Source organism: Drosophila virilis, chromosome 2, assembly GCF_030788295.1.
Source record: "Drosophila virilis strain 15010-1051.87 chromosome 2, Dvir_AGI_RSII-ME, whole genome shotgun sequence".
Classification (NCBI taxonomy): Eukaryota; Metazoa; Arthropoda; class Insecta; order Diptera; family Drosophilidae; genus Drosophila; species Drosophila virilis.
Window position 1 is genome coordinate 35,109,491 of NC_091544.1, and position 14,549 is coordinate 35,124,039.

A 14,549-nucleotide genomic window follows, 5' to 3' on the forward strand; every position below is an offset into this window, starting at 1 on the left:
ATCATTGGTTGCAAATAAAGGAAGTCTTGCTTCCTTAATAATTATATTTTTTGCATCGTTTAATAAACCTTGGAATTAACTGGCGCCCGAGCAGGGACCGGCTCGTGTTACAACAGAAAAAAACGCGTATACGTGCGCGTTAGTCGGTTATATGCGAAAATAAAACCAGTGCAACTCACGTCGATTAAATTCAATGATTGCTGAAATTCGCGAAAGGCAATTGGAACTTAATTGTTCAATTTCGCCCATCGGTGGACACCGCATCTTATAAGGCCACGACCGCAGGATATTCTCAACGAAGACTGGTGGCAAGATCCCCAGTAGATACCCAAAGACTTCAAAAAGGATGAAATCCAGACCAGCAGGGGAGGAATAGTACTGTAAGTTAGAAATTAAGTGAAACACAAAAAACAACAAACGAACAACAACATTCAAGCAAATTAAATATCGTTTTTTTTTAAAAAATGTTGTAATCAAGAAACCGATTCATTCGTAAATTCAGCCCATTACCCTGAACCCATTAAAAATGGGTACATATATATTCTTGATCAGCATCAATTACCGAGTCGATCTAGCCATGTCCGTCTGTCTGTCTGTCCGTCCGTCCGTCCGTATATATGAACGCAAGGATTTCAGAACCTTTAAGAGCTGGAGACTTGAAATTTTAGATGTAGGTGCTCCTAGTTCCCGCGCAGATCGAGTTTTTTTCCGATAATCGATAACTTACTCCGTTTTCAAGCAATCGATAAAAATCTATATCGATATCCTGTTTTTGGGTATGAAATTGCGAAATTGGACATTATTTGACGGAAATATTCCAAAAAATCATCAAAAAGGTTGAATTTACGAACGAATCGGTTGTTTGCCTACAACATTTTTTTTTAACAAAACGATGTTTAATTTGCTTGAATGTCAATTGATGGTAGGGATCACTACTCATTCAAAAAAGTGTAAAATTTTAAAATCAGACATTGAATTAAGCACTTATGCTAAAAAAAAGGAACTTAGATAGCATTACAGAAAAAAGTCGCAATAACCATGCTGTTAAAATGCGAAGCAGACGCGCATGAATGTTGTTTGTACATGTATACAGAAATTCTTAAAGATGCTGCCGATCTTTATGAAATCTTCTACAATTTTTCTTATTGTATCATAGAATATTTCTGTATACTAAAAAAGTCATTTGCAAATACATTTTGGCTTAAATTGGTTGGCAATAGAAGTTGGGTTATTAACTTGATTTATAGTTCTCGGGTGGTAGCGTAGAGGTGGCGATAGGTATAAAATGAGAGATACTTGATATATAACTTTTGCAATTGCCCCTGTTTCAACCCCTGTACTAGTCCCAGTAGAGCCCGTACCTGATCCCGTCCCAATTAATCAAACTGCCTCGTCCCCGTCAGCTCCTGGCCGCAAAGGTAGACCTGCGCGCAATCTTGCCCAACTCCTGTATTACCTACAGTTACATCAGCGCATACTTTAACGGTAGTTGCCCCTCGTAGGCAGGTTTTTGTGTCTCGACTTTCGTCGGACACCACTTCTGAGTCATTGGCAGCCTATATTGCTAGCAAATCTTCTGCTAGCGTGTCAATAACCAAATTTAATTTCTCCACCCCTCGTGAAATATCATCATTCAAAATAAATGTTTCACATGATATGTTCCCAATTATTTGTGATCCCAAATTTCGGCCTCCACACATGATTGTTCACGAGTTCAAGCCTAAAAAGCGTAACCAGCCTGTCACCCTTCCAGTCCCTTCAATACACGGTACCTTATCTTCTGACCAAATCTTCATTCATTATCAGAATGTCAGAAGTCTCATTTCAAAGCTTAAAAATCTTTTCATGGCCAGCAGTTCCTTCGATTCGGATATAATAGCGTTTTCAGAAACATGGTTAAACTCAACCATATCTGATTTTGGGATTTTTGTTGGGGTGGTAGGGTGTTAATTGCCGTTAAAGCCACTCTCCAGTCTGAACTATTCTGTTTTAGTACGCCTACTGACGCTGAGATTGTCTCAGTTAAGGTGTCTTTTCCTACAGGGTATATCTATGTAACATGCTCTAATGTCCCACCTTCTTCTGATATTCATGTTTATATGAATCATATTACTTGTATTAAAGAAGTTTCTTCACACGTGCGTGATAATGACCTGTTAATGGTGTTGGGTGATTTTAATTTGCCGAACATCTCTTGGTCATTATTCACTGCTGAAAATTATCTAGTGCCCTCAGCACAGCACGATTTTATAGACTGCATGCTTGATCTTTGGTTGTTTCAAATCAATTCAATTTCTAATCATATGAATGGAACACATGACCTTGTATTTGTTAATGACTAACTTATTTCTAATGTGTGTAGGTCCCCTCCTTTATCTCTTCCTGAGCATGTCTATCATCCAACTTTGGAGATTGCAATGCTAAATTGTAATCCTTTCATTTCGTGCTCATCGGCCAATAAGCCCCGCTATTGCTTTCGCAAAGGAAATTATTCTTTGTTGAATCAGCTTATTTATTCAACCGATTGGTCTTTCTTATATGACTCAGTTGATATGAATAAAGCCATTAATTTTTTTTATATCACCCTAAACTCCCTCTTAGATGTGTGTATTCCTAAGTCAATTCCTTCGACAACTTTTTCAAAACCACCCTGGTTTACTCCCAGATTATCACATCTAAAAAATGTAAAATCCAAATATTTTAAAACGTTTAAAAAGTCTGCTTCGTGTACAGACTTGGCCTAATATTCCATAGCCAAGTCGAACTTCTTTCTTCTTAATTTTCAATGCTATGAGAATTATCTAACTCGTTGTAAAAGGCAATTTGCCCGAAATCCGAGACAGTTTTATAATTTTGTAAACTTGAAGCGTAAATCTTCAAGTTTGCTGTGTTCTTTTTCTTTTGGGATGGATAAAGCTAGCAATGACACTGATTCTGCTAACCTCTTTGCTAACTTTTTCCAATCAACTTACTCTTCAGTCTGTCCTAATACTAATTCTTACCCTTATACTTTTCTTCCGATAGTTGTATACCTCCCCCCATTATTTCACACTCCTCTCTCCTATTAGCTATAAACTCTTTAAAATCTTATTACTCTCCTGGGCCGGACAATTTCCTAGTTGTCTACTCAAGGAGTGTAGTTCTTCCCTTTTTTATCCATTTCTAAAGCTTTTTAATCTATCCCTTGAGATTTCTGTCTTTCCATCTCTTTGGAAAGAATCTTATATCATCCCTCTTCACAAGAAAGGTGGGAAGAATGATATACAAAATTACAGGGGCAAAGCAAGACTGTCCGGTTCACGTTACTGTTAGAGTTCCTCAAGGTAGTCTTGGACCTTTATTCTTTACTCTTTTTATACCCTGAACCCATTGAAAATGGGTAAAAAGGGTATATTGTCTTTGTGCAAATTGTAAATGTATGTAACAGGCAGAAGGAAGCATCTCCGACTCCATAAAGTAAATATATTCTTGATCAGCATCAATAGCAAAGTCGATCTAGCCATGTCCGTCCGGCTGTCTGTCTGTCCGTCCGTCCGCCGTCCGTCCGTCCGTATGTATGAACGCAAGGATCTCAGAACCTATAAGAGCTAGACTTGTGAAATTTTAGATATAGGAGTTTCTTTCCGATAATCGATAACTTACTCCATATTCAAACAATCGATAATAATCGATATCGACATCCTGTTTTTTTGAGAAAATTGGGTAAAGAGTGAGTGTTAGAGTCAACAACATTAAATTTGAAGGGCTCATCTCTTATCCAGGATAAAACTACGAATGTATTACTCCAGCAATAGAATTGGCTGACAAAGATGGCTGTGCGCATGACTTCATGCCTCAGTTTAGCCAACTGCTTCGCTTCACATAATTTCAGTCTTGGGACAGTCAATGTTTTTAACGGCGCAACTCGAGATTTGGAGCAAAGGATACGACTTGTGGCTAGAGAACTTCTGGCCATCAAATAGATCCAGGCCATATGCCTCTACTTAAACTGCTGCAACGGCAATTTATCAAACACATGCTGCTAGCTTTTAAGAAAACCATTGTAAACAATTAGCTTCAGTGAAGCTCGAACAATAAATAGTTATTAGGTTCAGTTTGGAACATTCAACGAAAACGGTGCAGTATTTATTGAATTCTTATTTTATGTACATCAACACAACATATAGGATAACAACAATTAAATTCATACGGTCCCAATAAGAAACATTGCAACACCTCTTAAGAAGTGCAGCAAAATGCTGACTTGTCTGTGCCAATTCCTCCACGCGCCGACTGGCAACCGCCGCAAATTCCAGGAAGAATTTCCCAACGGGCCAACAACATCAGCAGCGAAGCCGCTGTCAACGGCGCTGCCTCTAAGCCACAGGTTACTTGTTCTAGAATTGAATTAAGTTTAATAAGTTGCAAATTATCATTGGTTGTAAATAAAGGAAGTCTTGCTTCCCTAATGATTATATTTTTTGCATCGTTTAATAAACCTTGGAATTAACTGGCGCCCGAGCAGGGACCGGCTCGTGTTACAACAGAAAAAAACGCGTATACGTGCGCGTTAGTCGGTTATACGCGAAAATAAAACCAGTGCAACTCACATCGATTAAATTCAACGATTGGTGAAATTCGCGAAAGGCAATTGGAACTTAATTGTTCAATTTCGCCCATCGGTGGACACCGCATCTTGTAAGGCCACGACCGCAGGATATTCTCAACGAAGACTGGTGGCAGGATCCCCAGTAGATACCCAAAGGCTTCAAAAAGGATGAAATCCGGACCAGCAGGGGAGGTTGCCACATCAGGAATAGTACTGTAAGTTAGAAATTAAGTGAAACACAAAAAACAACAAACGAACAACTAACACAAAAGTGAAATAGAATTATAAGAATAATAAATACAAAATATTGTACAACAATAAGCAAGATAAATTATGAATTATATCCAACTTTGCGACTCCCAAGGGACCCTCCAAAGTAGAAGGAAGAAACCAGCCACTGGTTTTAAAAAAAGAAAACAAAAACGATCAAAAATTCAATCAAAATATTGAGTCAAAAAAATTAACACTAGATTTAAATATACTTCGAAAAAATCTTAAAAAATACAATATAAGTAATATATTTCGTTTATGGCCAATGAAAGCAATTTAGTTAGGCCCCCAATAGTATCAGATTACCCACAGGTAGGCGGACATAACTTGAACAGACAGCAACAACGACATATCGACAGACAAAACGAACATTTACAAAATAGAGTCATGGCGAATAGCGCAGAGCAGATGATAGTAGCCACGGTTAGCCATATTTTGGCACAACAACTGCCGACATTAGTAAAAAAGTTAGTCAACCCCTCTAGGGAGTAAAACAGTTAGTCAACCCCTCTAGGGAGTTTAGTGACGTAGACGACCAAACAATAGCTGCCAACCACGATTTGAATGACTTGGACAGAGTTCCGGACATAGTTAGAAGCCTCAGAGAATTCTCCGGTAATCCAGCGGAATTAAGCTCATGGAAGAAGAGTGTAGATCATATACTCTCGCCTATGCAGCTGAGGCAAGTTCGCCAAAATACTTTGGCATATTGCACACACTAATAAACAAAATCACTGGCAATGCCGACACGGCCCTCGAGTCGTATAATGTTCCCCTAAATTGGAGCGCTATCTCCAAATGTCACACGCTGCAGACAAAAGAGAACAAAAGGGAACATTAGAATATTAGATGACAATGTTACTGCAAGGTAACAAACAAACAGTAGAAGAATTCTACCAGGTCGTTTACAACCACTTGTCGCTGATATTAAATAAAGTAGGCTGCATGGAATTAAATAGAGAATCCGAAACCCTTATGACAAAAATATACCGAGATAAAGCATTAGATACCTTCATTAGAGGTTTAAAGGGAGATTTACCACGGATTCTTGGAATAAAGGAGCCGGCAGATCTTCCTTCAGCCCTTCACTTTTGTTCAAAACTAGAGAATCAAAGCTATCGCACTAACATGGCTTTGAATAGAAATCAACAGACACATGCCAGAAAACCTAATAGAAATGTACCACCACCTACACTGCCACACTGAACAGTCCAGCCTTCTTTCGCCCAAACTTTTAGGCCACCACCCATTAGCTTCAGGCCCCAACTCCCGATCCATACACCTTGGCCAACCAATACAAACCATGGTCCACCGACTTACAACAATAATGGACCGATTCCACAATACCCCAACCAACGAACCTACCAGACACAACCACAACAGGTATACATACCCAATAGACCTTCTGCACCAAAACCCCAACCACGTCCTAAGCCAATGGACGTGATCCGCATGAGGATGATAAACTACATGAACAGACCCAATTTTGAAGTAGGGAAAAGACCTCCACCACCAACAAACGTAGCGGACAAAAAACAAAGAAATTTCAACATACAAACAGGAGAAGAACAGACCGAGACAGAAAACACTGACAAGTATGTGACCATGCAGGAATACGTACAATCAATGCTAAATTACGAACAGCATACTGAATACGAACAGCCATTAAACGAATACGCCCAACAAATTGAAGAAACAGATGACGGACAAAATACACAATACGAACACTCAGACATTAATTTTTTAGGATAAGGAGCTCCTCTCTTCCTTACATAGAATGTAAGATGCGGAGCGGAAAGTTACTCAAAATATTAATACATACAGGATCAAACCGAAATTACGTCCAACCGAAATTACGTCCACCCGAAATTCGTGTCCGAACCTATTTCAAACGAAAAACCCTTCGTAGCCGTCACAGTCGGCGGAAGCATAAAAATTACACACCACAAGTTCGCTTATCTTTTTAATATAAATGATATAAAAATAAAATTCTTTTTCTTACCCACCCCAAAATCATTCGACGCAATATTAGGTAACGATAGTCTAAAGGAACTAGATGCTGTGATACAAAGCAGCAAGAATCTTCTTATAATCAAGAACAATATTTTCATACCTACTAAGCAGAAAAAAATAGGGGCGGTCAACAAGTAATACCACGGACAGAACATATGACAAACGAACAAAAAATAGCCTTAATCAACTAGTTAAAATGCACCCAACGTTATGCTTAGTTAGTTAGCTTAGGTTATAGTTGGGGTATTGTTTAGGTAGCGTGGATTGCCTGCGGAACGGCCGCGAAGCATTGCTTCACAGGCATGTTCTTGCTATCTAAATATCCGCGGTTCACCGTCTGCTATGCTCAACTCTCCTGAGTTCTCGCATTACTTCTGCTGTCTCTATCATGTTCGTGACCAGGTTGTCCACCGTGATGGGTCTGCCCATGATGTCCTCCAGTTCCTGTCTGTTCGCTGCGAAAACGTCCACACTCGAATATGACATGGTTGGCGTCCTCTTTGATTCCTCTGCCGCACCAAGAACACTCGTCTGTGTTGTCGTGGCCGAATCGCTTTAAGTAGCTCCTGAAGCATCCGTGGCCTGATAGGAGCTGCGTTAAATAAAAATAAGTATTGCCATACTTGCGATTTATCCAGGCTTCCAAGTTTGGGATAAGCCTATGCGTCCAGCTCCTTTAGATCCGCGATCGCAGCGTGCTTGCCATCGTGCTACGCTCTGCATCCTTGCCTCAGTGCGAATCGAGTTTGCCAGCTCTGTTGCCAGTTCGTTTAGCGGGACTATTCCTGCGATAACCAGCGCCGCTTCGTCCGATACCGTCCGGAATGCGCAGCTGACTAATAGAGCGCTTAGGCGATATATAGAGTGTACGCCACGGCTGTAGCTGGGAACAGCCATAACTCTGCTCCAGATGGGGGACGAGTACATTATTACCGCTCGGTTTACGGTCATAAGGAGACGGCGTCTCTACTGTTTCGGTCCCCGTGTGTTCAGCATAATCCTGGATAGCGCTCGACAGGACTCTGCTGCTTTCTTGTGCACGTACTCCAAGAGCTCTTTGAATGACATTCTTGTGTCTAGCATGGCACCCAGGTACTTTAGCGCCCTTGCTGACTCTATTGTCGCACTACCGACTGTTATGTGCGCTGTTTCCACTCTTTTTCGACTGCTGACTAACACCGCTTCTGTTTTATGAGCGGCCAGCTCGAGTCCAGCTGCTGCCAGCCATTGGTGCACACGGTCAATACTGTCGTTGCACGATTCCTCTACGTCCTTCAATTACTTGCCGACGACTACAAGGGCCACGTCGTCCGCGAAGCCGATGATACTTATATCGATCGGGAGTTCCAGTCGTAGGATGCCATCGTACATGATGTTCCAGACGAGCGCTGTCCTATTGCAGCGGTCTTCCAGTGAAGTAGCTGCGTATCGTCTCCTGAAGATAATATGGGACGCGGAACGTTGACAATGCATCCAAAATTTTGTCCCACCTGGCTGTGTTAAAGGCGTTTTTAACATCCAGAGTGACGATGAGGCAGTACTTTTTTGTGCCGCTTTTCCATCTCGATCCTTGGATGGAGTTTGTTGCTATGCCGACTACTTTCTCCAGAGCGTCTATTGTAGACTTTGCCTTGGTGAAACCAAATTGGCTTTGGGACAGGCCACCATTGTTGTCGACAGCTACCTGAAGCCTATTGCAGATAAGCTTCTCCAGCACTTTGCCTAACGTGTCCAGGAGGCAAATCGTGTCGTCGGGCGGCTTACCAGGCTTCGGTAATAAAACTAGCGTTTGGAGTTTCCATATTGTGGGGAAAGTTCTCTCCATTAGGCACATGTTAAAAAGCTGCACGAACTGGGCGGGCTGCAAGGACATGGCTAGTTTCAGTGCTCGGTGGAGGATTCCGTCCGGACCTGGATCCTTACTGGGCTTTAGGCTTCTGGCGATCGTCAGCACCTCTTCGACTGAGACTTCGTCGATTAGAGACGGCATGGCTGCTACGTGGCTCGATGGTATGGCTTGCGTATGTAATATGTCGGGTCTGACAGGGCACGACCTCTTGCGTTAGTTGCTTGGCTGCCCCATTCCACTGCCCAGGCGTTGAAGTCACCAGCAATAATGACCTTTCGCCCCCTTGCGTCATCTACTAATGCATCTAATGCAGCTGTAAATTCGCAGAGCTGCATGCTTGGGGCTGTATATCCACAGGCTGCCGTATTGTGCGCGTACAAGCCCAGTAAAGAAATTTGTTTTTGTAAGCGATGTCGATGGGTCGCCACATACACAGAGCGCAGCTTTTCCATCCTGAGTTTCGGTCCATATTCTCGGGCAGTTGGTTTCTCGGTGGTGGGGTTCGCTGATAATGGCAATATCAATGCGCATCTCCCTAACAGTCTGCTCCAAGATGGCTTGAGCAGCTATGCAGTGGTTAAGGTTTATTTGAAGTAACCTTGACATTTCATTTTGCGTACTGCCTCGCGATACGCCGGACATTTAAAGTTTCCTGTAGCGTGGTCCGTTGATTTTTCTCCTTTTCCGTATGCAAAGGCTACATTTTGGTGGCTTGGAGCAGCTCTTTGCTTCGTGACCTTTGTCCCCGCATCTGAAGCATGCACCTTTCATGTCGTCTCCGCTGGTGCAGTTCGCTGCAATATGCCCAAAACCCTGGCATTTAAAGCATCGCTTTGGTTCGTCTATTGCACGAATACGGCAGACAACCCATCCGACCCTCACCTTGGCCTTCGCGACAAGCGTCCTGGCTTTTGGCGCTGGGAGAGTAACTGTGGCCCTTTGCTGGCCGCCAAATGCTGGTCGCAGCGATTTGATCGTTTCAATCGGCAAGGAGTCGCCTTGTAAGGCACTTTTAATCGCTTCGAGCACTTCCTCCTTAGTCGCCAGCTCATCCAGGTCCTTGATCTCCACCTCGGACGTTTCGGTCAGCGTTCTTACTACCTCCCGGTCACCCAATGCCTTTCCCACAGCTTCTTGAAGCTCATCTGCAGAGTGCTCCGGCTTCCTATTGAGGCGCAGCAGAAGATCACCCTTCGCGGTCTTGCGAATGCTATGCACATCGCCACTTAGGTGCTTGAGGGTCGGGTCGCTCTTCACGAGCCTGAGCATATCGGCATATGTGCAGTCACCCACTCCGTGGACTGTAATGGCGTCGGCTCTGTGAAGCTTCTGCGTTCGTTTACGCCCGTTCACTGCTGTCCAGCTCTCTGGGTTACCATTATGGCCAGCTAAGTTGGAGTTTGCAGGGGCTGTCTTTTGATGCGTGAGCACCGCCTGCTTCTCTGGGTTTTGACCCTGGCGTTTAGCCTTCTTGGAGGGAGTTCTGCGCTGCTCTGGCACGCCATCCCTCAGCCGTTTGGGCGTGCTTGCCTCTTTCTGGCCCCCGATCTTCGTTGGGCGCGTCTTTAGCACGTTCGGCTCCGCACGTCTGGCTAATGGCGGCGTCGTTTGCGTTTCGTCGCACTTCGTTTCCGGCGCAAAGAGCTTGAGCGCCACCTTCTGCAGGCTTTCTACTCTTCCGAGTTCCTCTCGCATCAGCCCGTTAATGTGCCGTTGTCCGTTGAACAGCGCCGTTACAGGATGTTGGTTGCGACAGTTCTCGTGCAAGACACTTAAACTGCTGTAACGGCAATTTATCAAATACATGCTGCTAGCATTTAAGAAAACCATTGTAAACAATTAGCTTCAGTGAAGCTCGAACAATAAATAGTTTTTAGGTTCAGTTTGGAACATTCAACGAAAACGGTGCAGTGTTTATTGAATTCTTATTTTATTTACATCAACACAACATTTAGGATAACAACAATTAAATTCATACGGTCCCAATAAGAAACATTGCAACACCTCTTAAGAAGTGCAGCAAAATGCTGACTTGTCTGTGCCAATTCCTCCACGCGCCGACTGGCAACCGCCGCAAATTCCAGGAAGAATTTCCCAACGGGCCAACAACATCATCAGCGAAGCCGCTGTCAACGGCGCTGCCTCTAAGCCACAGGTTACTTGTTCTAGAATTGAATTAAGTTTAATTAGTTGCAAATTATCATTGGTTGCAAATAAAGGAAGTCTTGCTTCCCTAATGATTATATTTTTTGCATCGTTTAATAAACCGTGGAATTAACTGGCGCCCGAGCAGGGACCGGCTCGTGTTACAACAGAAAAAAACGCGTATACGTGCGAGTTAGTCGGTTATACGCGAAAATAAAACCAGTGCAACTCACATCGATTAAATTCAACGATTGGTGAAATTCGCGAAAGGCAATTGAAACTTAATTGTTCAATTTCGCCCATCGGTGGACACCGCATCTTGTAAGGCCACGACCGCAGGATATTCTCAACGAAGACTGGTGGCAGGATCCCCAGTAGATACCCAAAGGCTTCAAAAAGGATGAAATCCGGACCAGCAGGGGAGGTTGCCACATCAGGAATAGTACTGTAAGTTAGAAATTAAGTGAAACACAAAAAACAACAAACGAACAACTAACACAAAAGTGAAATAGAATTATAAGAATAATAAATACAAAATATTGTACAACAATAAGCAAGATAAATTATGAATTATATCCAACTTTGCGACTCCCAAGGGACCCTCCAAAGTAGAAGGAAGAAACCAGCCACTGGTTTTAAAAAAAGAAAACAAAAACGATCAAAAATTCAATCAAAATATTGAGTCAAAAAAATTAACACTAGATTTAAATATACTTCGTAAAAATCTTAAAAAATACAATATAAGTAATATATTTCGTTTATGGCCAATGAAAGCAATTTAGTTAGGCCCCCAATAGTATCAGATTACCCACAGGTAGGCGGACATAACTTGAACAGGCAGCAACAACGACATATCGACAGACAAAACGAACATTTACAAAATAGAGTCATGGCGAATAGCGCAGAGCAGATGATAGTAGCCACGGTTAGCCATATTTTGGCACAACAACTGCCGACATTAGTAAAAAAGTTAGTCAACCCCTCTAGGGAGTAAAACAGTTAGTCAACCCCTCTAGGGAGTTTAGTGACGTAGACGACCAAACAATAGCTGCCAACCACGATTTGAATGACTTGGACAGAGTTCCGGACATAGTTAGAAGCCTCAGAGAATTCTCCGGTAATCCAGCGGAATTAAGCTCATGGAAGAAGAGTGTAGATCATATACTCTCGCCTATGCAGCTGAGGCAAGTTCGCCAAAATACTTTGGCATATTGCACACACTAATAAACAAAATCACTGGCAATGCCGACACGGCCCTCGAGTCGTATAATGTTCCCCTAAATTGGAGCGCTATCTGCAAATGTCACACGCTGCACTATGCAGACAAAAGAGAACAAAAGGGAACATTAGAATATTAGATGACAATGTTACTGCAAGGTAACAAACAAACAGTAGAAGAATTCTACCAGGTCGTTTACAACCACTTGTCGCTGATATTAAATAAAGTAGGCTGCATGGAATTAAATAGAGAATCCGAAACCCTTATGACAAAAATATACCGAGATAAAGCATTAGATACCTTCATTAGAGGTTTGAAGGGAGATTTACCACGGATTCTTGGAATAAAGGAGCCGGCAGATCTTCCTTCAGCCCTTCACTTTTGTTCAAAACTAGAGAATCAAAGCTATCGCACTAACATGGCTTTGAATAGAAATCAACAGACACATGCCAGAAAACCTAATAGAAATGTACCACCACCTACACTGCCACACTGAACAGTCCAGCCTTCTTTCGCCCAAACTTTTAGGCCACCACCCATTAGCTTCAGGCCCCAACTCCCGATCCATACACCGTGGCCAACCAATACAAACCATGGTCCACCGACTTACAACAATAATGGACCGATTCCACAATACCCCAACCAACGAACCTACCAGACACAACCACAACAGGTATACATACCCAATAGACCTTCTGCACCAAAACCCCAACCACGTCCTAAGCCAATGGACGTGAACCAAAGCATCCGCATGAGGATGATAAACTACATGAACAGAACCAATTTTGCAGTAGGGAAAAGACCTCCACCACCAACAAACGTCGCGGACAAAAAACAAAGAAATTTCAACATACAAACAGGAGAAGAACAGACCGAGACAGAAAACACTGACAAGTATGTGACCATGGAGGAATACGTACAATCAATGCTAAATTACGAACAGCAGACTGAATACGAACAGCCATTAAACGAATACGCCCAACAAATTGAAGAAACAGATGACGGACAAAATACACAATACGAACACTCAGACATTAATTTTTTAGGATAAGGAGCTCCTCTCTTCCTTACATAGAATGTAAGATGCGGAGCGGAAAGTTACTCAGGATCAAACCGAAATTACGTCCAACCGAAATTACGTCCACCCGAAATTCGTGTCCGAACCTATTTTAAACGAAAAACCCTTCGAAGCCGTCACAGTCGGCGGAAGCATAAAAATTACACACCACAAGTTCGCTTATCTTTTCAATATAAATGATATAAAAATAAAATTCTTTTTCTTACCCACCCCAAAATCATTCGACGCAATATTAGGTAATGATAGTCTAAAGGAACTAGATGCTGTGATACAAAGCAGCAAGAATCTTCTTATAATCAAGAACAATATTTTCATACCTATTAAGCAAAAAAAAATAGGGGCGGTCAACAAGTAATACCACGGACAGAACATATGACAAACGAACAAAAAATAGCCTTAATCAACTAGTTAAAATGCACCCAACGTTATGCTTAGTTAGTTAGCTTAGGTTATAGTTGGGGTATTGTTTAGGTAGCGTGGATTGCCTGCGGAACGGCTGCGAAGCATTGCTTCACAGGCATGTTCTTGCTATCTAAATATCCGCGGTTCACCGTCTGCTATGCTCAACTCTCCTGAGTTCTCGCATTACTTCTGCTGTCTCTATCATGTTCGTGACCAGGTTGTCCACCGTGATGGGTCTGCCCATGATGTCCTCCAGTTCCTGTCTGTTCGCTGCGAAAACGTCCACACTCGAATATGACATGGTTGGCGTCCTCTTTGATTCCTCTGCCGCACCAAGAACACTCGTCTGTGTTGTCGTGGCCGAATCGCTTTAAGTAGCTCCTGAAGCATCCGTGGCCTGATAGGAGCTGCGTTAAATAAAAATAAGTATTGCCATACTTGCGATTTATCCAGGCTTCCAAGTTTGGGATAAGCCTATGCGTCCAGCGTCCTTTAGATCCGCGATCGCAGCGTGCTTGCCATCGTGTTACGCTCTGCATCCTTGCCTCAGTGCGAATCGAGTTTGCCAGCTCTGTTGCCAGTTCGTTTAGCGGGACTATTCCTGCGATAACTAGCGCCGCTTCGTCCGATACCGTCCGGAATGCGCAGCTGACCAATAGAGCGCTTAGGCGATATATAGAGTGTACGCCACGGCTGTAGCTGGGAACAGCCATAACTCTGCCGCAGATGGGGGACGAGTACATTATTACCGCTCGGTTTACGGTCATGAGGAGACGGCGTCTCTACTGTTTCGGTCCCCGTGTGTTCAGCATAATCCTGGATAGCGCTCTACAGGACTCTGCTGCTTTCTTGTGCACGTACTCCAAGAGCTCTTTGAATGACATTCTTGTGTCTAGCATGGCACCCAGGTACTTTAGCGCCCTTGCTGACTCTATTGTCGCACTACCGACTGTTATGTGCGCTGTTTCCACTCTTTTTCGACTGC

The 14,549-nt window shown here is 42.9% G+C and overlaps 1 protein-coding gene across 1 annotated transcript; it reads right to left on the reverse strand.

Moving 5' to 3' along the window:
• Positions 1-13,725: 13,725 nt before the first annotated feature.
• LOC138910867 (uncharacterized) lies at positions 13,726-14,307 on the reverse strand. The gene has a single exon (XM_070206689.1). It carries the CDS (start codon positions 14,305-14,307, stop codon positions 13,726-13,728), a length of 582 nt encoding a protein of 193 aa, XP_070062790.1.
• Between the last annotated feature and the right edge of the window lie 242 nt (positions 14,308-14,549).